The sequence below is a fragment of the Vombatus ursinus genome, unplaced genomic scaffold (assembly GCF_900497805.2).
Source record: "Vombatus ursinus unplaced genomic scaffold, bare-nosed wombat genome assembly UNPS02014801.1, whole genome shotgun sequence".
In the NCBI taxonomy this organism is placed as follows: domain Eukaryota; kingdom Metazoa; phylum Chordata; class Mammalia; order Diprotodontia; family Vombatidae; genus Vombatus; species Vombatus ursinus.
The window spans coordinates 14212756-14238734 of NW_020954579.1; the positions used below are offsets into that span (position 1 = coordinate 14212756).

Sequence of the window (25979 nt, forward strand, 5' to 3'; positions counted from 1 at the left end):
TTCTTTTTTCATGTTGCTTCTTGGTTCTAATAGATCTGGGCAGTGATTTCTTCAAATTTTTTGTTTCCTTTTTTTTTAGAGAATCCAATGATTCTTAAGTTCTCTCTCCTTGACGTGTTTTACATGTCAGTTGTTTTTGATAGTAGATGACGTATATTTTCTTCTATTTTTTCAATCTTTTCACTTTGTTCTAGTATTTCTTATTATATAATGGAATCATTGAGTTCTGATTGCACTATTCTGTTTTTTAGGGTGTTAACTGGGTAAAGTTTTCTCCTTTCTGTTTTAAGCAATTCTCCTTATAACTTTTTCTTCCAGAGCTCTTATTTCAATTCTAATTTAATTTTTATCTATTATTTCATTTTCCTGCCATTCTTGTCCTTTTTTCCCTCTATGGCACTATTTGTGCTTCTTGTAGAGTTACTCTCTTCTACTTACCTTTTAGACTTCTTTTAGCCTATCATATTTATTGATTTTGTTTGATATTTTCTTCTGTTTACTCACATTTTCTTGGGTATAATCTCACTCCTGGCACTTGTAGGCTTCAGGTCCATTTTCTGGGTTTAGGGCTAACATTCCTGGTATAACCCCTCCCTCAGCCACTGCTGCTTCTGATTGTCTCTTTGTGAAGTTCTGAATTGGATGAAGAGACTGACTTGTGTTTCTCTTTGATTTTCTTTAATGTTCTGTTTGGAATGATTTTTAGACATTTGCTGGAGTGTCTATGGGAGAATTGGGTTCTTCTATATCCCTTCACATTGTCATCCTAACACTAAGTATGAGATAAATTGCTTTGTTTTTGGTGTTAGGGCAAAACCCAGGAATCTGTGCCTTGGCCACCAGCTGTTCTTTTGGGAGGAAACAGTGGAGGGCTGCGTTTGCAACCCAAAAGAAAAAGCTTCTTCTAGGACTTTGTCATCATGGGGGCAAGGAGTTGGTAGAAGGCTCTTTGTAGTCCCCAGGGATGTTCTTCTTTTAAGGGGTTAAGAGGGTCCCTGCAGTCCTAAGTTGTAACTTCTATCCAGACAGGGAGTGGTAGAGGTGGGGAGGTGAGAAGAAGGCATTTTCTACTCCTAAGGCAGTCTCCTCACCAGCCCCATAATTATGATATATGAATATAGTAGAATATTAAAGTGTCATAAAAATAATAAAAAATAATTCTCTAAGGAAATGTGTATGTTGTTCTTTCATATAAGGTTGTTGTAGTATGAAATCAGTAGGACTAGACATTTTCTACAACTATATAAGAAAAAGAAAAGAAGGAAGTGGCAGAATTCCAGGCAGGCCTGGAACACAGAACAAAAGAATGTTATTTGCTTGCTGGTTGATTGTTCTTTCTTTTGATTCTTCCTCATTAAAAGCGGGGGTGAAGGAGGATGGTATAAATTTTTTTCCTTGTTTTTGTATGTGTATTCATTTGTTTCCATGGATTGTTACTTTTATAATTAAAGAAGTTTTAAATAAAATGTTGTTTCCACAACCAGACACAGTACTCCAGATGTGACCTAACCTGGCCAGAATACATAGGATTGTCATATTCCTTATGTTGGGCATTGGGCTTATGTCATTGCAGGCTAAGCTCTGATTACCCCTTTTGGCTGTCATGGCCCACTATTTACTCCTTTGAGTACAGTAAAAATCAAATTAATTCTGTGGTTTAACTTCTTCTCCCTCAACCCTGTACTTGTGAAGTTGATTTTTTGAACCTATGTGTTGGGCTTTACATTTGCTTCAGCACTTCATTCAGATTCCTCATTATTGTATAAGGGTAACTCCAGGTTTTTAGAGATAATGCTAACAGAGATCAAGCTCTCCATGACTTCTACCAAACTGGAAAAACATTCAATATGGATATAGCAGTAGACTGTATATCTTTTTGTCAGAAAGTCAGCTTCCCTAAGTTTGGAGAGGCTCAGAATGATGAATTTTTTAGCCCCAACAACAATTCACCAGCCTATCTGTGAATGCCTAGAGTTAAATAATGGTGGCAATGCCCATACTAACAAATCAGGCATCCTTAGAGTAGGACTTTATGTTTATCCCTGTTGGATTTCATTTTAAATAATTTTGGTTGTTTTTCTAGTTGCGTGTGACTTATTTACTGAACCAATAAAGAGAGAATCCAAGTATCCAGATATTCCATGCATCCTGGCCTATAATTTATGAAGCATGTGGCACAGGATTTTCTGGGGTCTGGGAAACACAGTAAGTTCTCATTCTCTGAGGTCTTCTAGGTGCACCGAGGAAGTAAAAACCCCTGGAGAAGAGGTCAGCAAAGCCAAAGTCCACTACAATGTAGAGTTCACTTTCGACACCGATGCCCGGGTGGCAATCACCATCTATTATCAGGCCACTGAAGAGTTCCAGAATGGCATAGCCAGGTAAAAAAGGGATGAAGACCAAATGAGCCCCTCCCTCTAGAGATAAATTAGATATAGCCAAGTCCTGAACTATTACCAGTAGGACATTTTCCCTTCTGACCAAGATATACTTCCTGAGCTGGCAGGCCTGCTCTTAATTTTTTTTTTGCTAGGCTGTGGGGTTAAGTGACTTGCCCAGGGTCACACAGCTAGTAAGTATCTGAGGCTGGATTTGGACTCAGGTCCTCCTGAGTCCAGGGTCAGTGCTCTATCCACTGTGCCACTTAGCTGCCCCGCTGCTCTTAATTTTTTACCTTGTTCAGTACCATCTTGGTTCAGTGCAAGGTAGCAGTGTATCATCTACATGATGTTACAGACTTAATTCTGAGGGAATATGGGTTGGGTAGAGGAATTCTAATGGCATAACCAGCCAAAGGCAAAAGGAAACCTGTGATAAAGCAGGTTCTCTCCTTTATTTTCCATGGGTTGAGACTGAACATCATTTAGAACCAGAATGAAAGAGTGGGAAAAATCAAATATATCTGTACAAGATGCTAACTTTGATCCCCTCCTCTGATCTATAGCTACATCCCAAAAGACAGCAGCCTTCAGTCAGAGACAGTGCACTATAAGCGAGGAGTGTGTCAACAGTTCTGCCTGCCCTCCCATACTGTTGACCCATCTGAGTGGGCTGAAGAGGAGGTAAGCTGCTTCTTGCCTAAGTGTCTTGGGGACATGAGCCACAGGGGAGAATATAAGGCCATTAGGAGCAGGAGAATATGTCTCCATTAGGAAATGGAGACTCATGAGCATCCAAGAGCCAACTTGAGCATTGGCTTCTGCAGGTAGGGCATATAAAAGCAATAAAAGGTTTCACACATTCCAGCTTCTTCCTTCATGTCCTTCGATGTGTTTGATTCTGTCACACTACTAATATACCCAAAGACATATATATCATATCCTTTTATTGTATCATAACATCCTATCATTCTACCTCTCCCTATGCCTTTCCTTTTAAAAAATAAAACGTTTATTTTATTTCTTCCATAACCAAAATTTTCCCCACACCCCTTTCTCTCTACTTCACAGAGAGTTTCTCTAGGTCTTTCTTACCTCTTTTCAACCTATTCTTCAACCTCACAGCCTTTAAACTCTCCATCCCTCATTACCTTTCTAGGCCATCACCCCCACTCTAACCTCACTTTCTTCATCTCAAACCTATCATTAACCAGTTCAGCTCGAGCCTGTCCTCTGTTCTCAGACCCCTTATCCTATCACCACTTCTGTTTTGCCAGACCCTGGATAACTCCCACTGTCTACCTGCCCCCACTCCTAATCGTGTATTGCTGAATGGAGCTAGAGGAAATGAGGCAACCAAACCAACTTGGTCCACTACAAATTTAAGTGACCCAATCTCAGTTGGGTCTTCACCACCACGACACTCCTTTCATTTCTCCCTAATTAATTCTCTTTCCCATTCCCACAAAGACTGTTCCAGACCTCTTTTCTCCTCAAGTTTCCCATGCTGTTCTCTCTTACGGAGAAAATAGACCGTTTGCAGCGAACCCCCTCTTCTCCCCTTCTCCACATTTCAAAATTGCTGGAATCGTTCCTCATTCTTCCCTCCTTTACTCCATCTCTGAGGAAGAGGTGCCCTTTCTTCTCCCCAAGGCCAACCTCTTTACATGTGCCCTTCATCTCATCCCATCTTCTCCAGCAAATTGTCCCCAACAGTGATCCCCTTTCAGAGCTTAAATCTCCCCATATCTACTAGTTCTCTCCCTACTACCTACAAACATAGCCACATCTCCTCCAAGCCTGAAAAATCCCTCACTAGGCCTTTCTATCTTCTCAAGCCATCATTTGAGAATTTTCTTCCATTTCTTAGCCAAACTTCTAGAAAAATCTCTCTTCTTATACTTGTTAACTCTATTTTCTCTTCTTTCACTCATTTTTTCAAATCTCTGCAATCTAGCTTCCAGTGTCACCACTCAAATGAAACAACTTTCCAGAATTACCAATAATCTATTAGTTGCCCAATATTATAACCTTTTCTCAGTCCTCTTCCTTCATCACCTCTTTGTAGCATTTGACATTTTCTCCTTCTAGATGCTCTCTAGAGACCCCCTGGGTCTTCATGACATTGCTTTCTCTTGGTTCTCCTCTCTGTCTGACCATGTTTTCTGTCTCTCTTGCTGGCTCATCATGCATATCACACCTCCTAATTCTGCTATATCCTCGCAGTTCTGTTCAAGGTCTTCTTCCTTTCTCTCTCTACACTTTCTCATTCAGTGACCCACATCAGCTGCCATTGGTTTAATTATCTTCTCTATGCCAGTGATTTCCATAGCTCTACTCAGACCTATTCTTCTAAATTCTAGGTTGGTGGAATGATGATGGATATTCCAAACTGGGTTTCCCATAAGCATCTCAAACTCAGCATGTCCAGAACTGAACTAATGTATCTTTTTCCTAAAACCCACTTCTCTTTCAAACTTCACTGTCTAGAGCACTACCATTCTTCCAGTCACCCCGGCTGGCAATCCAGTGAGGAGTTATGGCTAATTCCTCACTCTCTTTCACTCCACATATCAGTCAGTTGCTAAATCTTGTTATTTTCTACTTCCAGAACATTTTTCACATGTATCCCCTTCTCTCTGCTTATGTTGGCTCAGGCCTTCGTTGCTTGGCACCTCAACTATTACAGTACTCTCTTAATTGGTCTCCCTGCCTCAAGTTTGTCCCCTTTCCAGTTCATACTGCCAAAATGATTTTTCCTAAAATGCAGGTCTGACCATGTCACTCCCATGATAAAAAAACCAACTCCATTGGTTTCCTGTTTCTTCTCTGATCAAATACAAGCACCTCTATTTAACTCATAAGGGACATCCTGTCTAGAAGCCTTAAGCGTCATCATTCAGAACAACTCCCTGTTCTCCAGGGACTCAATATACCTTTAACTGCACAAGTCAATTTAGCTATTTCAAAGAGAGCTCTTTTTAAAATTCCTTTCTGATTTTTGCCCATTAGAATTTTTAAACCCTGCCCCCCACTCCCTCAGGGCACTGCTGTCTTAAAACATACTGATGGGGCAGCTAGGTGGTGCAATGGATAGAGTACCTGCCCTGGAGTCAGGAGGACCTGAGTTCAAATTTGACCTCAGACACTTGACACTTACTAACTGTGTGACCCTGGGCAAGTCACTTCTCGTAACTCATAACTCATAACTCACTTTACAACCTGGCCCCAACTTACCTTTCCAACCTTATTAAGTATTACTCCCTACCCACAGATTTGGTGGTCCATTAAATTGTAAGCTGCTTGAGGTTATTGTCTTTTGCCTCCTTTTATAACTCCAGTGCTTAGCACAGTACCAGGCACATAGTAGGCACTTAATAAATGTCGATTGAATGAATAATGCCAAACAGACCTTGCTGTTCCTTACACAGAGTGCTTCATTTCCCATCTCTGCATGTCTGTACTGAATCTCCCCCATGCCTGGAATGTTCTCCCACTTCACCTCAACCTCTGAGGATCCCTTGTTTATTTCAAAACTCTGTTCAAGCACCATCTTCTAAATGAAGCCTTCCCTCATTCCCTCCAGCTGATAGTGCCCTTCCTGTCTCCTAAAAATTTACCTTGGGGCAGCTAGATGGTGCAGTGGATAGATCACCAGCCCTAGATTCAGGAAGACCTGAGTTCAAATCTGGCCTCAGACACTTGACACTTACTAGCTGTGTGACCCCGGCAAGTCACTTCACCCCATTGCCTCGACCACAAAAAAAAAAATTACCTTCTATAGATTTTGTATATCCTTATGTGTACATATGGTCTCACTTGATAAGATCCTTGAGGGCAGGGACTACTGCATTTCTCTCTTTGTATCTCTAGTGCCTAACACAGTGCTTGGCATGTAGTAAGTACTTAATATATGTTTGTTGATTGATTAGTTGTATCTTTTTCAGGGTAGCGTGATCTGGTTTTTTTTTGGGGGGGAGGAGCTAGGCAATGAGGTTAAGTGCCTTGCCCAGGGTCACACAGCTAGTAAGTGTCAAGTATCTGAGGTCAAATTTGAACTCAGGTCCTCCTGACTCCAGGGCAGGTACTCTATCCATTGCACCACCTAGCTGCCCCATCAGTATGTTTTAAGACAGCAGTGCCCTGAGGGAGCGAGTGGCAGGGTTTAAAAATTCTAATGGGCAAAAATCAGAAAGGAATTTTAAAAAGAGCTCTCTTTGAAATAGCTAAATTGACTTGTGCAGTTAAAGGTATATTGAGTCCCTGGAGAACAGGGAGTTGTTCTGAATGATGACGCTTAAGGCTTCTAGACAGGATGTCCCTTTATGGCATATTATCAGGGTGTTTGGCCACATGTTACACATGACTAGTACATTTAAGCGTCTCAGCTCCTCATTCTGTGCACTCGTTTGCTCTGCTCACTCTGCAGCTGGGTTTTGATCTGGACCGAGAAGTCTACCCAATGGTTGTCCATGCTGTAGTGGATGAAGGCGATGGTACGATGGGGCGTGGACTCTCTTTCTGTGTATAGTGAGTGCTCTCTTGGGGTGGGTGCTGCCTGCCACAGCTGCTGCTGCCCAGGCTAGCATGCCTTTTTTAAGTCATGCGATCAAACAGGGTTTTCTTCATCCTTACTGTCAGAATTTTAAAGGTCATTGAACTGATGTGTCTTGTGTTGTCTTGTGTTAGTCTCTCCCCCATCCCACCACCCTGTGATCGCTTAGCGGGTTCTGGGGTGGGAGCATCATTAGTGAGATCGGGATATCTGGGTGTGGAATGTGGCCTTGCTTTCTTCACCTCATACTTTTGTATCTTGCAGAGCACTTTGGACACTGCCATGTACTTCTCGCTACATTTGAAAAGGTGAGTAAGTAAACCAGCAAGAGCTCTCCTCTTCTTGGATTAAGCTAAACATTAATAACCCATTTCCCTGCCCCTCCACAAAGAAAGTCAGTGCCCAGGCCAGGGGTGGGGAACCTGTGGCCTCGAGGCCACATATGGCCCTCTAGATCCTCTAGTGCGGCCCTTTGACTAAATACAAACTTCCCAGAACAAATCCCCTTAATAAAAGGATTTGTTCTGTAAAACTTGGACTCAGTCAAAGGGCCGCACCCAAGGACCTAGAAGGCCACATGTGACCTTGAGGCCTCAGGTTTCCACTCCTGATCCAGGCTATCTGAGCTCCAGTAGTCCTAACTCTGGGGCTGGCTCAGTTGTTTTCTGTGTTACGTTGACTGTTTCATTTTTGTCCTTGTGCCTCAAGTACTTGGGACCGTGTCATAGACACAGTAGGCTCTTAAATGTTTGGGCTTTTAATCTCATTTTATTGATATATTTAGTTTATACACCACTTTCATTTCTGAGTTTATTCCTCCTCCCCCAGCCCAAGTTTTGTTACCCTTATAACAAAGACTTTAAAAGAAAAAAGGGTAAGGAGAAAAGCAGTCCAGCAGAACCAGTAACCGCATCATGTCTAACAGTGTAGGCCATCTTCCGCACCCAGGGCTCCTCTACAGAGAAAGAGGGGGCACATTTTCTCAGCTCTTCTTCAGGGCCAAACTGGATCATTTTAATTGCTGAGCATTCAGTTTAGGGTTTTTTGTTCTTTCCATTTACATTGTAGTACATATGACCAGTCATATTGTTCTCCTCATTCTGTTTACTTCACTCTGTATCAGTTCATCTAGGTCAGGGGTGGGGAACCTGTGGCCTCGAGGCCACATATGGCCCTCTAAGTCCTCAGGTGCAGCCCTTGGACTGAATCCAAACTGATTCGTTCTGTAAAGTTTGGATTCAGTCAAAGGGCCACACTTGAGGACCTGATTCCCCACCCCTGATCAAGGTCTTTCCATGTTTCTCTGGATTCTTTATATTCTTATTTCCTTATGATGAATTTTCCATTATATTTTTGTAGCCTTCATAAATATGTATTGAATCAAATATGTAAGATTGAATATGTAAGAGTAAATAAAGGACCATCTGTTAGTATTTCCCCCCAAAAAAATACCTACTTTGCATTTATAAATTCCCTGGTGTTTGTTTTCTATTTATTCTGTATATTTAATCTGTGCAAGTGTTGTAGTGGAGAGAAAGCTGGCCTTGAAACCAGGAAGACCTGGGTTCAAGTCCTGCCTCTGACACAGAGTGGTTGAGTGACCCCAAGCAAGTAATTTAACCTCGCAATGCTTCAAGCAACTCTTTAACATTCTTAAGTTTCAAAAAAAGTGCTGATGGTTACCAGTACCAAAGAAATCACAAGACCAATCTTCATCCCTGTATTTATTCTTTTTTTTTATCAATTTATTTTGATTTATCAACAATCACTTCCGTAAGCTTTTGAGTTTTAAATTTTTCTCCCTCTCCCTTCCCATCCCCCTCCCACAGACGGCACACAATCTGATATAAGCTATACATATACGTTCCTATTAAACATATTTTCAATTAGTGATGCTGTAAGTAAGAATTAGAACCAATAGGAGGAACCACCAGAAAGAAGAAACAAAACAAAATAGAAGAAAAAAAATAGCAAATAGTATGCTTCGATCTACATTCAAACTCCAGAGTTCTTTCTTTGGATGTGGATCCTGTATTTATTCTTAAGTATGTACATGGCATACATATGAACATGGCGTCTCCTCCTGCTGGAATGTAAACTCCTCAAGAGTCAGGGTGATTTTAGTCTTTGTGTTTGTGTCCCCAGCACCTAGCACAGTCCCTGATATGTAACAGGTCTTTACTTAAATTAATAAATTAATTGACCTCTTCTTGCCTTCTCTTCTCTGTCATAATAATACTCTTCTCATTTCAGCACACAGATGGCACTTTCTGCGTAAAGCCCCTGAAACAGAAACAGGTGGTAAGTGTTTGAAGGCCAGGGCCTGTTGTTAGCCCTCTTCACCAAATGGGAACAAAAAAGTAGGGGAGGGGGATTCAGGTTCTTGGATGTCAAGGCTGACCTAAAAGAGATTCTGATTTTTAGCATCTTTATGGACTCAGAATTGTTGGGTCTGAGACAAGAAATTCAGAGAATGGAAAGACTGGAAGAGCTTTCTCCTTTAGGCTTCTGACCCCAAGGGGCTGTGTTTGTGGGAAGGGAGAGAGGTGCAAACTCTCAAGCCATCCTTACTTCCAGAGACTAGAGGGCAGTTTTAGCAAGTGAGGAAAATTCTGTAAAACAGAGACTGGGAACTGTCAACTTGAGTTTTTCCTCAGTTTAATACAAATGTTCAAAAATGAAGTGTTTGTTGCCTACCAGGATCCCTTACCATTAAGCTCAACAAATGCAACCATACATACATCTGAAAGAGAAAGAAACCCCAACCTCTTATTCTCCTGTAGGTCTAGTAATCTGAAACTAAATCATTAGGGAGATTCATTTCTTTGAGTCAAGCATTTTCCCTAGGTAAAAATGCAAATATGTCTGGGAATGAAACACATTGAGGCTTAGTTAAAAACATTTTAGTGTGACTTAGTTTGAGATCCTTTCTAAGAGGACAACTAAGATCAAGTTTTGGAAGAGGATTTGTTGAATTGATCTGAATTGAATGCAGTGGGCATGGCTAGTTTGGCTAGAGCTGTTGCTATGGGGCAGTAGTGTGAAATGTGTTGGGAACAGTGAGTAGAAGCCAAATCACAGACAGCCTTGAATGCCAGGCATGTGAAAGATTCTAGGAAGATGATAACAACCTCATTTTACACATGAGAAAACTGAAACTCAGAGAAGGGTGACTGGCCTGACTATATAAGTGGCAGAGCAAAGATTATGACCATTGTCTCCCGTCTACAAGTCTGATAATCTTCCCAGTATACCATGGATCTAATTCATAATTTTGCCTAAGGTCAGCCAAAGTAGAAGCAAATGTTGGCCAGCTAGGGAATGAGAATGTGTCAGGCCAGCCCTAGGGTTATAGAGATTGAATGGGGCAGGCATAAGTTATTAGTCAGCATCAGAGTGATAGGAAATGGGACCACTTTGTCAATTGCATTTACCTAACTGGGCATCCTTGGTAGTTGAGGTTTTAAGAAGGGGCCTTGTAGAGGAGGATTTTGGCTAGATGTGAGATGGGAGGATGGATTGTAACTAGTTTAGACTATGGGGAGCAGAGTCTTCATGGATATTTAGAATTTATTCAGTTAATATTTAGCAAATACTCAACTGTTACCACATCACAATGATTCCAATCAGAAGTTTCCTTCTGAATATATAATAGTAATAATACATGATAAATAATGTAAACTTAAAATCTATATACATATATAAAGTCAATATCTGTCTATAATATAAAAACAATATTTACAGCAACCTTGTAAAAGGAAAACAGCACAAGATTTTTAACTTCTTGCTCGGCCTTTGCTAATGTCTATTTCTTTCTACCTGTCTTCTTTTCTGCTTCCCTATTTTTCTCTTTCCTTCTAGACAAGTCTTCTTTAATTAGCTATAATATAGGGCTAGAATCTACTTTAAAACATGTGTTTTGTTCTCCCTCTTGAATATAGGGGATCAAATAATCCCCCAAAGGAAAAGCTCCACTGAATTAATTTGTGGAGTTTCTGGATTTTTTTCCTCTGTGGATCAGTGATCTTTGGTAAAAAAAAAAAAAAAAAAAGGCTTTTTCTCCTACTGTAGTAGAACCCATCCATTGTTCACAAATGTTATCTTTTTTAAATTTTTCTCTTTGTGGTTTCCAGGTAGATGGGGTCAGTTATCTCCTTCAAGAAATCTATGGGATTGAAAACAAGTACAACACACAAGATTCTAAGGTAAAGCTTAATGCCCAAGAACAGAAGGCACATTTCCCAGATAGAGGTGGGAGCTTAACAGCTCAAACTAAGAACTTGGGCCTGGGGGTGGCGCTTTCTCCTTTTATATTTTACATGTTTGTCTTTATGCCAACTTTAAATTTGCTTATATGACTTTAGCTTTATCTGCACTGAAAAAGGAAGTTGAAAGAGAATGGGTATCATAGTATTCTCTCACTGCATTCTCATTCTCACTCTTCTTCCAGCTCATAGTTTGATGTTCTCCCCTGTCTTACATACTTAGTTCCCTGCTGTAGCTCTGGCTTTGCCCACTTCTGTCCTCTTCAGTCTCCTAAACTCAGAATGCCATTCTAGGCCAAGTAAAACATTTAGCTAATAGTTTCATGAAGTAACAAGTCTCAGTCCTTTTGCCTAGTTACCTTGTAAAACCCTCTGGGGCTACTCCTTCAAACTTTTAACTCATATCCAAAGGTTCCATCTCCCGAAGGGCAACTGCTACCACAGGTTCTAGGAGAAATCATATTGGGCTGTACTTTAACATTATATCTCAAGAGCCCCCACTGATATTCTCCCCATTGACAAGCAGCCAGCAAACTTAATTACCTTTTGGCAAAGGCATTTTACTAACTTGGTAGAGTAAAAACAGTTGGTACGAAACATTTCCCCCCAATACCTAGAGTTCACTGTCTCACATATATGCATAGCATTCATGGAAAGAGTGAGCTTAAACTTAATAGGTAGTGGTAGTGAGACACATATGCACTATACATGTGCTGCAGAGGACAACTTAGTGGCACTTTATGAGCTGGAAGTCCTTTCTTTAGTCCATTCTTGGCATTCTTCTCTGGTGCATGAGGTCACATTCTCTGAAGCTACTTCTTCTCTTGGGTGACTCTCTTTTTGTATCAAGATCCATATCTGTCCTTGATATATTTCTTCTCTCACAGCTGTATGCATTTTTTCTTACTAGTCCGTTTTCTCTAATAACATGGTCAGTGGTAGTGTGGAGGGAGGGAAAAAAGGAAGAATTGGGGGAAATCCTAAAGTCCCCTCCTCCCTCAAAGAGCAGTTCCCTCTCCGGGGACTGTTTTTCCCTCCATTTCTGGCTCAAACTCTCCAGCAAACTCTAAACTGAATCTCTCCTTCTGCTAGACTAGCCAGATGCTGGAATTCTTCTAGAGTCCCCAGATGCATGGTTATCTTGTTTGGTTAGCCAGTCATGCTGTTTCCTTCATGAGAGGTCTGCACTTCATAATGTGATCACAAGCTACATAAACTCCTCTTATTTACATATTTAAAATTTTCTTGTGTTTACATGTGATTATATTATTTTGGGGAGGGGTGATGGTGGTGGAATCACATACTCTCCCTCACTTAGAGTCTTATCAGTGAGGTATGTGAGATCAAGGTTCTTGTGCTGTCAGCTCAGTAGTTTTATCCCCCTTGGCCAGGTAGCTGAGGATGAAGTAAATGATAACAGTGCTGAGTGTGTGGTATGTCTCTCGGATGTCCGGGATACCTTGATTTTACCCTGCCGCCACCTCTGCCTCTGTAACACCTGTGCAGACACCCTTCGCTACCAAGCCAACAACTGCCCCATCTGCCGATTACGTAAGTCCCAGGGATGAGGGGAAAGGCACCATGGGGCGGGGGGCAAAGGAATTTGATGTATGAAAGCATCAAAGTCCAGGATGTGTCTGGGATATGGCAAATACATGGGACCTCTGGGAAAAAGGCAAGGGGAATCTTTGTCCTCTCTGGGTGTTTGGGCATCCATTCCTTCCCACATGCCCTCTCCCCTGTATCAAGATATCCTAACTAGTCATCTTCCTCTTCACAGCATTTCGGGCTCTGCTTCAGATCCGGGCCATGAGGAAGAAATTGGGCCCCTTGTCCCCAACCAACTTTAACCCCATCATCTCTTCCCAAACATCTGACTCTGAAGAACACTCAGTAAGTTGGGTCACAGTCTGAAACAAGTGCCCTTGGACTGGGGAACAGATGCTTTATGAGGATCCCTACTGACTTCTGATTTTCACTGTTCTTTTCTTTATCACCCTGACACTGTAGCAGTTAAATTACACCCTGATATGTCTTATGTATCCTTTGAATAAGCCCACCAAAACTAAATTGTTTTGAAGCCAGCAAAATCAACATTTGAGTCCCATAGTAAATAAAACCACTTTCCTTCCTGGATATCTATTTTCTAATTTTTGATGGCAAATACCACTTCGAAGAGCCCTAATTCTGGAATTAACCATGGGAGGGGCGGGGCAGATAAATGATTATTCTGTAATTCAGTGCTGTTTACTTAGCAGTTCTCTAAAAGGTGAGTGCTTATCTTTCTCCCATTTCATAGCTGGGTATACTAACAAGGTCCAGAAAGACAAATTAATCTAACAGAGTTTCATAGTGGAAGAGAGAGGTTTAGGGACAGTCTCCAACTTTTCAGCTTTTCCCTTTTCACTTAGGTGCTATCTCTCTTAAGATTAACCCACTGGCAGCTTCCAGGTAGAATTACTACATAGATATAGCATTTCTTTGCTGAAGCTGTTTAACATATGAATCTCTCCTCTCCCTCTAGTGTTGAAATTATTTTTCCTAAACCCTCAGAGCAAACCTGGAAGGAACCTCTTGTGTGGAGCCAGAAATAAGATCTTGTCATGAAACTAGGATTTACTTTGAAATGAGGATGCCTATTCACCTGCTGTAGACACCTTCCATTTTTAGAGTTTAACAACCTGTCTCTGTTTCTCCTAGTCCTCAGAGAACATTCCCTTGGGTTATGAAGTGGTGTCTCTGCTGGAGGCCCTAAATGGGCCCCTCACTCCATCCCCAGCTGCTCCCCCACTTCACGTGCTTGGAGACACCCACTTGTCAGGGATGTTGCCTTCCTACGGCAGTGACGGGCATCTGCCCCCGGTCAGAACCGTCTCCCCTCTCGATCGCCTCTCTGACAGCAGCAGCCAAGAACTCAAGCTCAAGAACAGTTTCTCCAAGTGAGTAGCCAGTGCTTAATCATCCTGGCTCTAAGGTACTGGGGGTGATGGATGTTTTCCAGCATTCTTTTCCTTTTGTATTTTAGTGCTTTATCAATGCTTTAAAAAAAACACCATTGACATTTCTTAATACTCATCATAATCATAATCACAATCATAATAATAGCATTTCTGTGGCACTTTAAGGATTTCAAAGCAGTTATGTTATCTCAATCCTTATAACAACCTTGTGAGGTAGGTACTATTATTATTTCCATTTTACAGATGAAGACACTGAGGCAAACTGGGGTTAAATGATTTGTCTAGAGTCATACAGCAAAGCACGTAAATGTCCAAAGCAGGATCTAAACCCTCCTTTAAAACAAGGAAGTACAGTTAAACCTCATGAATTGTCACAAGGACCATGTCTGACAACACAGGCCTCATTCTACCATCTCTATACTGAAGAGAGGGGTTAATGTTTCCCCATCAGCTCTGTGGAGCCAGGATTAATCATCGCATTGATCCAAGCTCTTCCAATGCTTTTCTCACCTGCCTAGTAACAGGGGAAGCTTTTATCTTGGCTCCCTATGGAGAAACTGACCCTCTGAGACTTTTCTAGAATTTAACAATCCCACCAAACACCTGAGGTGCCTTCAGAACATTAAGGAAGAGACTAATGCACTACCATTGATTGTGTGAGATCCAGACACATCAGCCTAAGGTGGTAGTAGTAGTGTTTGGAAATAAAAAAATGTATGCTGAAGGGCTCCCTGCACACTCTTCTGAGAACATGCTGATGCGTCCAGACCTAAGCAGTAGATGGTATTGATGCTCTGAGGGAGTCTAGATCAGAATAATGACAAACTTTAATTTTGTAACAATTTTTTTGAAAAACTGTACTAATCATTAGAAGTTTGCAAGACATTTATGGTAGAGTAGAGGGAGTAGCATTTTCTGGTGTCTATAATGGATCCCCAAGAGAGTATGTGTATATAGAAGCACACATGACCACAAGAGATCATCTGTGGAGCCAAAGCAAAACTGTGGACACATGGGGTGGTTCTCAGTCCGCAGCCTTGTTCCTCGCCCGAGAATCGCCTCTAGCAGATGTCACCCTTGACCTTTCTCACTCACTCCTCTTTGGTGTATGGAGTTTAGTTGATTTGAGTGCAGACAGAGTTTGTTATTTCAAGTGTATATTTGGGTTACAAGTATTTCCTTTAAACTTACCCAGGTCTGTCTCCCAGAATTCATCCATGTTGCACAAAGAAGATGATGAGCAGTCCTGCAGCGAGTCTGAAATGCACCTCTCCCACAGGCAGTCTCCTCATCAGCTTGAAGAGGTGACGGGCACTCTGCTCTCTCTCCTCTCTTGGGACACAGGACCCTGCTTCTAAGTACCTACTGCCCTCCTGGCCTTTCATGCACCCCACCCCCACCCCGATAACACACCCTCCCTTTCAGCTCCGTTGATCTTTGGGGCTCCTGGCCAAGGCATTTTTTGGGAGCAGAGCTGCCTATCCTGTGCCTGTCATGTGGACTTAGACTCCTGTCTTCAGAATGGAAGAACTTGTCCATAGTCATGAATACCAAGGGTTTTCCCAGGGAACAGCTGCGAGGTGACCTATGTCACTTGAGCCATCGCTGTGTACAAGTCCAACAGATGCTGTGCCCTGGGCAGGCTGAGATGACTGGAGTTTTCCCTTCTCCCTTGGGAGGGAGTTGTCATTCCAGGCTAAGGTTGAAGAGAAGTGATGACAAAAGAGACGCTAGCACGACTGTTACCTGTTACCTCCCTTTTCTGAGGACAGACAGCCTTAGCCTCCGAGCTGCTGGTTTCCTCTTTCCTGCACATACAGACACACACACACACACACACACACACACACACACACACTTCCTCTCCCTCCATACTGCTACCAACCATGTCTGCTTTGAGCTCACTCTGCCTTCCCTTTGTTGCTTTTCCAGGAGTGCGGTGCAACTCCAGAGAGTGAGAACCTCACTTTATCTTCATCAGGAGCCATTGGCCAGTCGTCTTGCACAGGGACCCCACTCTCTTCCACTATTTCTTCCCCAGAAGGTACTTAAGGGAATAGGACTTACAGTTGCTCTGGACCTTCCCTCCAGCCGAGATCATAGGGACTCAAATTTTTCCTTAGGGCTGTAATCAAATAATACCCGAGCACGGTAAATGTAGTCCCTGGTTGAAGGGTGGACAGGAGACTTCCACCTCCTCTGTGAAGACAATACTTAGTGGCAGCAGCTACATTGTCTCCTGGGCCAGGGAGCTAATTTCCATTAGCCTCTTCTGATTTCCATCTCTGAGAGAACAAGGACAGCTTCTGGTTTTTGTTTTTTAACCTTAATATTAGTTTTATTCTAAGTCTTGGGGGAAAGTCCCTCTCTCTTTAAAAAAAACAAAAACCAAAACGAAACAAAAAAACCTTAATACGAGTTCATAGGATTATATGTAGATTTAGAAGTGAAGGGGACATTAGAGGTCATCCAACCCCTTCATTTTACAAATGAGAAAAATGAAGCACAGACGTATTATGTGACTTCCCCATGGTCACACAGCTAGTAAGGATCTGAGGCAGGATTTGAACTCCAGACTTCCTGACTCCAGGTCCAGTGCCCTAACCACTCCTCCATGAACAGGGTTCTGATTTAATAATCCGGTAGCCTCCTTTTCTTCTAGTCTTCTCTCTTTAGTCCCTGAGACTAAATTCTGAGCTCTGGCCCTTAAATAAGGCAAAAGTCCAGTAAACTTCAGTTCCAGCACTTTTTTAGTTGAGCAAAATGAAAGGTTCCTGTGGTGTTTGCTGCCTAGGAGAAAGGGAAGAAGATTTCCTCTTTTCTTTTCTTTTTTAAACTATCAAGGCTCATTTGTTTCTTCTGCTGTGTTTGCTGTAAGTAAGGTGGCTGAGCTTCTCTCATCTGTTCTGCCTGCAGACCCCGTCAGCAGCAGCCTGGCACAGTCCGTCATGTCTATCGCCTCTTCTCAAAGCCAGAACTCCCAGATCAGCACTGACACAGTCTCTTCCGTGTCGGGTTCCTATATTGCCCCTGGCACCGAAGAAGAGGGAGATGCCCTCCCTTCCCCACTTGCCGCCAGTGGAGCACCATCAGAAGAAGGCGAGGTACGGAGAAAGCCGCTGGAATCATCATTGCTCCTCAAACTAAACACACTCGGGAAAACAGCTTGAGATCCGTGGGGTCTGTTCTCTCTAGCCCCAAGAAAAGATTCAACAACTCAGTTCAATAAACATGTATTGAGTGCCTTTTAAGGATATAGGCACTGTGACACAAGGACAACAATAAACCCCTTATATTCCATGGGGGACATTGTATGTATATGAAATAAATACAAAGTAATTTTGATAGGGGACTCAGGGGACACTTAACACCTCAGGAGACCAGGAAAAGTCTCATGTGGGAGTTGGCACTTGGCGATTCCTTAAAGGGTGCTAGGGATTCCAAGATGCAGATTTGGGTGGAGAGATAAAGATGAGGCCAGGGCTGAGAGATGACTCTACGGAACCCTGTTAACTCCTTGGGGAAGATGCCACGGAGGAACAAAGCTACAAGTAGTTTCATTTCAAGGGCCTCTCGTATGCTACCATCCTCTGCCTGAAGTTGCTCTGACCTTTATCTTATGTCTCCCACTTTGTAATTGAAGCACAATTGGGCCCTGCGTTTGCCACAGTTCTTGGAATAGAGCAAGAAGAGGTCAGTGAGCTTGTCACTTACCCATTTTGTTATTTTGCAGTTGATGCCTGTTGAGTCTCCAGATACTGACTTTGTTGGTGTCACAGCAGAAGAGCAGGATGCAGAGGTAATGTGCTAAACAGCAGTGCCCCCTTTCCTGTAGTTAGTAAAGCTGCTTGAACTGAAAAGCCAAAAATCTAAGGCTTTGAGGATGGACTTCAGTCCAGTGTTGGGAGCTGCTGCTTCAAGGCGACATTGCTATGTTCAGACTCAGTGTAGAGGGGAGATGTGATGAGAGTCATGTTATCCAGGAAACTGCTCGCCTCTGTACTCTCACAAATGTTTAATGGGGTGGAGACTCCAAAGAGGTGACTTTGTTGCAGAATCCCAAGCTTTGGTGGCAGTAGTTGATTACCCATTAAAGAGGGAGGATCACTGTAGATCTTTCCATTGAGCCAGATCTTCAGTCTTAAGACTCTAGTTAGGATGTAAGCCCTCTAGAGATTCCTAAGCCAGAGATTCGTATGTACTTGTCATTCATCTTGTTTCTCATTTATTGCTCTTGTGATTTCAATCCTGAGAGAAGAAAGACGAATCAAAGGCACTCCTAACAAAAAATCACCTCTCCACAGGGCACATTGGTGTAAAACTGATCAGACCCAGACCCCTCTAGAGTAACTAAGCAGAATTTCCCTGGTCAGCACAACAGGGAGAATGGCGCACGATGGGGCGCAGAGCCAGAAGCGGGGACATGAGGAGCCTTGAGCAGAGTGAGAGGAATTCCTGAGGGATATTCCCACTGTCAAGGCATTACAAGGAGCAGATGGATAGAGTGGGAGGGAGCCTGTTGGTACTGACCCTTCCACAAGGGGTAGCAGTTGATTGGGTATTTAGGGATGCTATCTAGTGAGAACAGAGAATAATGTTTAGACCAGCTTCTGTGTGGTAGTGAGCAGAATACATATTGAGAGTGATATTGGAGACTAACCAGGTTAAGCTAAAGAGGGCATTGCAACCCTAGCCATACCAATAGTATGGGAGCACCTTGGTTTTTTCCAGCTGTGTCTTCATTATAGTAAGTGCAGGGATTTGTAGGTGTTTATGTTGGTCTGGGATCATGGCTTATTCTTTCAACATTCATAGCCTCTTTGCTGTATCCTAGGGGAACGATGTGTTGGAAGAAGAGGATGGATCACCTACACAGGAAGATGGTAACAGACTGGCCCTTTGCCTTCTTTTACTTTCATTTTCCTTCCAGGGTGGTGATGTCAAGGCAAAGAAAAGAAGACCAGTTGACTTGGTGGCATTATTTAGTTGTATGCTTGATGAAAAGAAAGTTATAAATATAATGTATGCCAGATGGCAGAGGGGCAGAAGGATCCCAGTGTATCCTCCTGACTTTTCTCGGAGGAAAGGAAGGAAGGAAGGAAGGAAGGAAGGAAGGAAGGAAAGAAGGAAAAAAAGAAAGAAAGATTTATTAAGTTCCTACTATGTGCCAGGCACTGTGCTAAGTGCTGGGGTGTTAGGCTAAGGCCTCTACTTAAGGCAGATCACGTTTTTGTGTGTTGTTGTAACCTCCAGAGGTTGCTGGACAGTTGCCCGATCACTTTGTTTTTCCCCCACTAGCTCCTCAGCCAAATGCCACAGGGCCATTCAGGCTGCCCTTCTGTGGTAGAAACAGCAACAGTGCTTTACAGTAATTTCTTACCCTAGGGAGAGGGCCCTGGTTTGATTCACTTTAATTCAAAAGATTGCTATCCTTCCTATAAAAGAAAGACCTTGAAAAGTTATAACTGATACGTTAAGAGAATTGTCATAAAAGTAGGGACAAAAGCTTTCCTTAACAATACCATGTAGGCAGGTGTCTGCAAATTGTTGCAATGATGTTCACTGACAACATTTGAGACTTTAGTGCTCTCTTCTTGGAATGGAAAGGGCATTCTTTCCTCCTCCCTCCCCTCTCCTCACTAAAACTTAGCTTAGAGGTTAGTAAAAGGGTAGTCTAGACAGGAAGAATCTAGGGCAAAAATAGACCCTGTGTCCTGGGGTTGAGAATCTATTCTCTCCATGAGATGCGTCATGTAAAAGCATGTGCCAGGCCTAAGCCAGCCCCCACCCCCAGCCTGGCTATAGACCTCTCGGCCGCCATCATCCTGATTGCTTTTGCTTGAGTGCTGGCCACTGCTTGGAAAACTTCACAAGGTGTGCATGCACACGGCCAGCCCAGCCCAGCCCAAGAACCTCCCAGGCAGACTGGTAACCACTGCTCAGAGCTGTGCCTCTCATCACCCTTTGCACACCAGCCAGAGAGACAAACCAGAGAACTCAAACCATGTTGGTAGGACCTCAGGTTACCCAAATAATTGCATGCTCATTCCAAAACAAACAGACTTTCTTAAAATCTTAGCTTTCCATGAATTTGTCTTCTTCTTTTGTAATGCAGGGTTGCCAGATTCCTGGTTGTTCCTTTAAAGTGCAGGGTTGTGTTTCTTCCTGATGTCCTATAGCTCATTTGACAAACTCATGATTTCCTTTCTCCTTTTCACCAAGGAACAGGGGGGCTTTAAAGAATGACTTCTATAACTCCCCTTGCCCCCTTACATGTCTGTAGGTTTCTGGTCAGTCATTTAAATGAGGCTCCAAACAACAAAACAAATAAATATTCATCAGCAAAATCTTAATTTTGTTAATGTGGCAATTTGGATTTGACATGCAAAATAATGGAACCTGGAATCTTTAATTTTTGCTTTTATTATTTACTCATTTTGCAGACCCACTCCCCTATGGTCATAAACGCACCTGACACGGACCAGAGACAGACACAAGCATGAGCAGGGGGTAACTTTCCCAGTTGCTTTCTTTAGCTTTTCCCAGCTACTCTTTTGTCTGCCTTTTACCTGCATATTTACTGCACTTCCTAGTTGTTCTCTTCAAAATCCCTGTGTATTCCTTTGCCCTCCTCCTCAGCGATCTGAAAAGTTACTGAACAAGAATTGAGAAGAAGCTGGTCGGGAATTCAGAGAAGGATAGCTTTGAGAACAGAGACACTCACACCCCTACACAATGTGACTCCTTTATTGTCCACTCTTTACCCACTTAGTTATTGTCTTTTTTTTAATATATAATTTGATTTTTTTTGTCTCCATCTTTAAGATTTTCATTTTAAAAGACAGTAAAGCAAAGAAAATCACAGTGCCTCTCTAACTGCATTAACTCCATTACAGGCCAGAGGACTTGCGCATTCCTAGGTATGGAGTGTGACAATAACAATGACATTGACATCGCAGTCGTGAAAACACTCGACAATAAGCTGTGCTCTGAGGTCTGCTTACCCGGTGAGTGGCAGTCTGCTGAACATGAACTTGGGAGGAGAACCTCCCCCCCTGCTCTTCACCCTTGCTGTCACCCCTTTACACACCCATCTCCTATCCTGTAGTTTCCTGGAAAAGAAGGCATGGGGTGTGCGCTAAGATGCTGGGAACAGGCAAGGCAGTGACAAAGCCCAAAAGAGTCCTTCAATCTTTGACAAAGAACAACCTCTCTTTCAAGTAAAACGTTCCCAGCCTTAGGGTAGAAGAAAAAAGGGGCCGAATTTCTCCATCTGTACCTGTGACCCCTTCTTTTAGGACCTCAAACGTACTCTGTCAGGGACCTATGGGATTTTTAATCCAGCGGTAGCAAGAATCTTGAAGCAGTGACCTTCCCAATCCTAGCTGGGTCCCCAAAAGCCAGCCCAGGCCCTTTAAAAAATCAACCTGTAAATCCTTAAGAAGGAAATTTGAAAAGTACTTAAAAAGTCAGTGATTCATTTTATGATCCAGAGAACTCCGAGTTATCGGCTTCATTGTTACCTGCTGGATTTGAATCCTAGAGGGGTTTGATAGAAGGGGAGGTCAGAGTGCTACTGTCTTAAACCGTATTGTACCCTGACTTCCATGGCCCTTGCAGCAAAGGTTGACTGCATCCCCTGGGGTCCTAACTTGGAGTCCCAGAAATTTGATCAATTTGTTGTTCCTTCATTCTGGAGATACTTAACTGAAAACAGAATAACTCTTTATATGGGAGCCTTTCTAATCATATTTTCAGCCTGAACCTCCGCCTATCCTGCAAAGCCATTTAAATGTTCCTTGAACCATTTCTTTAGAGCTAGGGATTGCCCAAGTAGTCTTGGCAAACACTTCTCCTCCCTGGATGGCCCGTGTGCTCAACCTGTTGGCTTTTCCCCAGAGGTTGTCCTTTCCATTGCACTGTTGTTTGTGACCTACGAGATCTCCTGCCATAAAGATACTTTCAAGCTGCAGAGTCCTGGAATATGCTTATCTGTTCAAGTGACTTGGATATACTTAGGGGTCCAGTGCTTGCCTTACTCTATGAAGCAACTGGAGTAATAGAAAAGGGAACCACTCCAATGGATTGCCACTCTTCATCAAACTCTAGGAGAAAAAATGGTTAAAAAGACATTCTAGCCCCATGCAGCCATGTATACAAAGGAGAAAAGATCTCCCAGCAGAAACATTCACCAGGCTTTCAAAAAAGCTTTTAAGTAATTTCCCGTTGAGTTTAGCCCATTATTCACCAAGGCCTTTTAATCTTCTGTGAGGCCAGTTGAGATAACGTCATTTCACCTGCTTCTCCTGCACCAGGCTTGGGAAGCATCTGCTAAAAGAAAGACATCATGGAGGAACATTGAATTAAGTGGCCAGTCCCTCAGTTAATTTAGAACTGGTGCTGTGAGGGGCCCAAAATACACCTCCTGCCTTTCCACTTATTAACTTGCTTCTGTCTGTCCATTTGTTTTTGTGTCTTTTTTGCCAAGTTCTGATCTGTCTGTCTGGTTTGTTTATTTTAAAACATTTATTTTACCTGGATTCAGTCGGTATGAAGTTCATGTTCACTCCGTGCCAACACTGTCCTTTTTGGCTGTGCTCAGTCTCTTACACCAGGGTTGCTGGATATGCACAGATTCATTGGTGCTCTCTTGCTATACAAAGCCATACAAGGGGTTTTAATATTTAATTGGCAAAGGCTTATATTGAATTTGATCCCATCTCTCCCTGCCCCCAAGAAAAATATTTGGGGTCAGCTAACTCCACTCCTGTTGAACTTTTATGAAGAATAATTTAATAGAAGTAAATAGTTCATTTGTGAGAATTTTTATACTATGGGGAAGCCTGTTCTCCATTGCATTCTTTGGTCAGCCAATTTGTTAAGCAAGCACTGACCATCCTGCCTGGCTTTCCACTGAGGTCTTTGGCAACACCATACCTGATGGGAATCAGGGTCAAGATGGAGTGTTCTGCTTCCCTTCAGGGGATGCAGTTTAACTTTTCATTTTTGAGGGAGAGTTTCTTAGCCAACAACTCTGGTGCAAATTGAGCTTTTCCCAGGGCTTCCTCCTCACCTCCCAACCCTTTCCCAGCCAACCTGCATTTGTTGACATTTATTCCACTTGTGGGATTAGTGGAGGCGGTCAAATACAAAGCTTCTCAGAAGGAAGCAGTTTACTCCCAGAGCCCCTTATGATAAGGGCTATAGCCAGAAGATACACTTCAGGGTTAAGCCAGTCTCACAGTTTTAGAAGGACATAAAGTCAAATCACAGTCAGTCAGTAGGAAGGGATTGGGTTGGACCATTTTAAAAATTGTATGCTCTGGGGGCAGCTAGGTGGCACAGTGGATAGAGCACCGGCCCTGGATTCAGGAGGACCTGAGTTCAAATGTGGCCTCGGACACATAACACTTACTAGCTGTGGGCAAGTCACTTAACCCCATTGTCTAAATCTGCCCCCCCGCAAAAAATATTGTATGCTCTGTACTTGAAAAGCCTATTGGGTCCCAACCAAAGATTCCCCTGAACCATTTTGAGAGACACAGAGGAGAGGAGGACCAGCCATTCTCCAGTTATTCTTCCCAGAATTTCCAGGGACATGTCTGGAATGAATGCTGTGTATGCCTTGTGGCTGGATTGATGACTGGAGAAGCTATTCTCAGGGGAAATCAGTGTGGAATAAATGGACCCTCTTCATGACTAGCTATAAGATAAGACCTCCTTCTTATGGTTGGGACATATGTTTGATGACTTGGCTATTTGTAAGCCCAGTGACAGACAGGGCATCTCCTCCATCAAAGCAGCACCTGCTTCCTGGACATTCCATTGTTTGTTCAACTCTAGTTTCCCACTTTAAAGCAGATGTTGCTTTTTTCATGGAGGGCAGATGAGAGTAAGCCTAATATACTATGTCAGAAGGGGATACTCAACCACCCTTTCCCAAGCACAGGTGCTTTAGGTCAGTGGTATCAAATTCAAATAGAAAGAGATCCCTGTGGGCTGCATGTTAACTTAGAAAAATCACAAATTAACATTATATTGTATTTTTGTTTATTTAACTAAACATTTCGTAGTTATATTTTAATCCAGTTCTCTTGTGGCATGGGGAGTTTTGAGGGGGCTATGAGTTTGACACCTCTGCTCTAGGGGAGATGAATTTATGAAAAAAGTTACCCTGGTTCCAATATTAGTCACCTCTCCTGTATTTTTTAGATAATTTTTCAATAGCCTGCATCCATTCTAAGCCCTCTCTTGGCAGAAGAACTTGAATCCCACTCTTGGATGCTGACTCTCACTGGGGGTGGCTTTGGGCACATGTTCTAAGCTTTTGTCTGAAAGTAGCCCTGAACAAAAATCTTAAGTGGAAAAGGCATGAATGGTAAGAGGGTTAGAACCGTAAGATTATACTAGCTAGATGTGGTGCTGAGGGATTTGATAGATAATTAAATAGGCAGCAGGTTAGAGGTCAGGTGACAGCTGACAATCTACCTAGAATCCAGCTGTGAACCGGAATTTGGGGGCAGTGGCTTTATGGAAAGAGATGGAGGCAAATTTGGGTCTGTTGGTGGAAATACAAGCCTATTTTCAATAAAAGCATTGTGCCATAGATTTAGAGAACAGCAGAAAGAACTGAAATAAACCCTTCTTAACCAATCGACGCGATTTAATAAATGCTTACTGTGTGCCAGCCACTTCTTGGGCTTCCCACACCTGGAGACTACAATCGTATCAGGTCTTCTATGTCAAGGATACCAAAGGAAATCTTTGGTGTTTTGATTTTCTTTTGGGAAAAACTATACAAAAAGAATCATATGTATTCTGGGATTCAAGACCTGAACCCACATATTTCTGTAGCCCTTCAACTTAATTAATTGGATTTGTAGAGGCCAAAGTTTTAAAAGCTTATATTTGTGTGTGAAGAAAAGGAATCTATGGAGTGTACTTCCTTAAGTGTACTTCCCAAGTCCACCTCTAGAGGTCACTTTGTCCTCCCACTTCTAATTGAGAAAACAAGGTGGCTGGCAAGCGGCCCTGGCTACCTTTTCCCCCATTCTTTCCAGTCAGTGGTGGGCTAAAGAAAATGAGTGTCAGCCAGACAAAAATGTCCACTCCCTTTCTAAAGGAAGTTCTATACCAGCCTTCCAGATTTAATTTCTGTAGGTGTCCCTCCATCTGAGTGAGTTTCAGGAGAAAGCCACTGGGGAAATTAATGGTGGGCTCTGCACTGGTCCTGATAAATCTTTCCCTGTCATATTAGTCATATTAATGAGGGGCAGGGGAAGACAGACATCATAATTCTAACCCTAATCCTTTAATATCACTACAGACATCTTGCCTCCCCTCTTCCCTCCTCCTTTCCCTAGGAAAACCACAGGTATGGTTTTTCAAGGGCCTGTTCAGAGTGAAATTTGTCACTGAAGCTCATGAAGATGCCCAGTCACAACTATGTGGTCTCTTCCTCAATAGCCTCTGAGCCCAAGCCTCTCATGGTGTGGTGGTGGTGTTACTGCTGGTATTTTTATTTTGTGCATGCTTGTGTGTCTTCTCTCTTGTTTACCATTTGCTTTTGGTCTTTCCTACTGAACAGCCGAGGTTCCGGAATCCTGCCCCATAAACATTGAGGAATAGGTATGAAATCCACCAAGTCATATGTCTGAACAAACATAACTAATAACTAACTCATTGTTGGGCTTTTAAGTTTCTCAGAAGGTCCTATTCTTGTCCTGCCACCTAGCTAGGGATATACAAACACACACATGCACGTTTACACACACATCCTTGGCTCCCTGTCTTTCGTCCCCCAGGGAACAAAGATCCCCAA

The 25979-nt window shown here is 42.6% G+C and overlaps 1 protein-coding gene across 2 annotated transcripts in view; it reads left to right on the top strand.

Annotated features, from left to right (window-relative positions):
- RNF157 (ring finger protein 157) overlaps positions 1–25979 on the top strand; it is a 129231-nt gene that overhangs the window by 100205 nt on the left and 3047 nt on the right. Inside the window, exons 4-19 of one of the 2 annotated variants that reach the window (XM_027873331.1) lie at positions 2235–2381; positions 2945–3062; positions 6808–6874; positions 7198–7241; positions 9187–9234; positions 11067–11138; positions 12590–12749; positions 12979–13091; positions 13899–14137; positions 15354–15462; positions 16091–16202; positions 17075–17262; positions 17892–17957; positions 18993–19041; positions 21055–21165; positions 25746–25786. In XM_027873331.1, coding sequence (XP_027729132.1) covers positions 2235–2381; positions 2945–3062; positions 6808–6874; positions 7198–7241; positions 9187–9234; positions 11067–11138; positions 12590–12749; positions 12979–13091; positions 13899–14137; positions 15354–15462; positions 16091–16202; positions 17075–17262; positions 17892–17957; positions 18993–19041; positions 21055–21165; positions 25746–25786 — 1684 coding nt within the window. The remainder of the gene's footprint in view (positions 1–2234; positions 2382–2944; positions 3063–6807; positions 6875–7197; positions 7242–9186; positions 9235–11066; positions 11139–12589; positions 12750–12978; positions 13092–13898; positions 14138–15353; positions 15463–16090; positions 16203–17074; positions 17263–17891; positions 17958–18992; positions 19042–21054; positions 21166–25745; positions 25787–25979) is intronic. The other variant, XM_027873330.1, reaches the window with a different exon arrangement.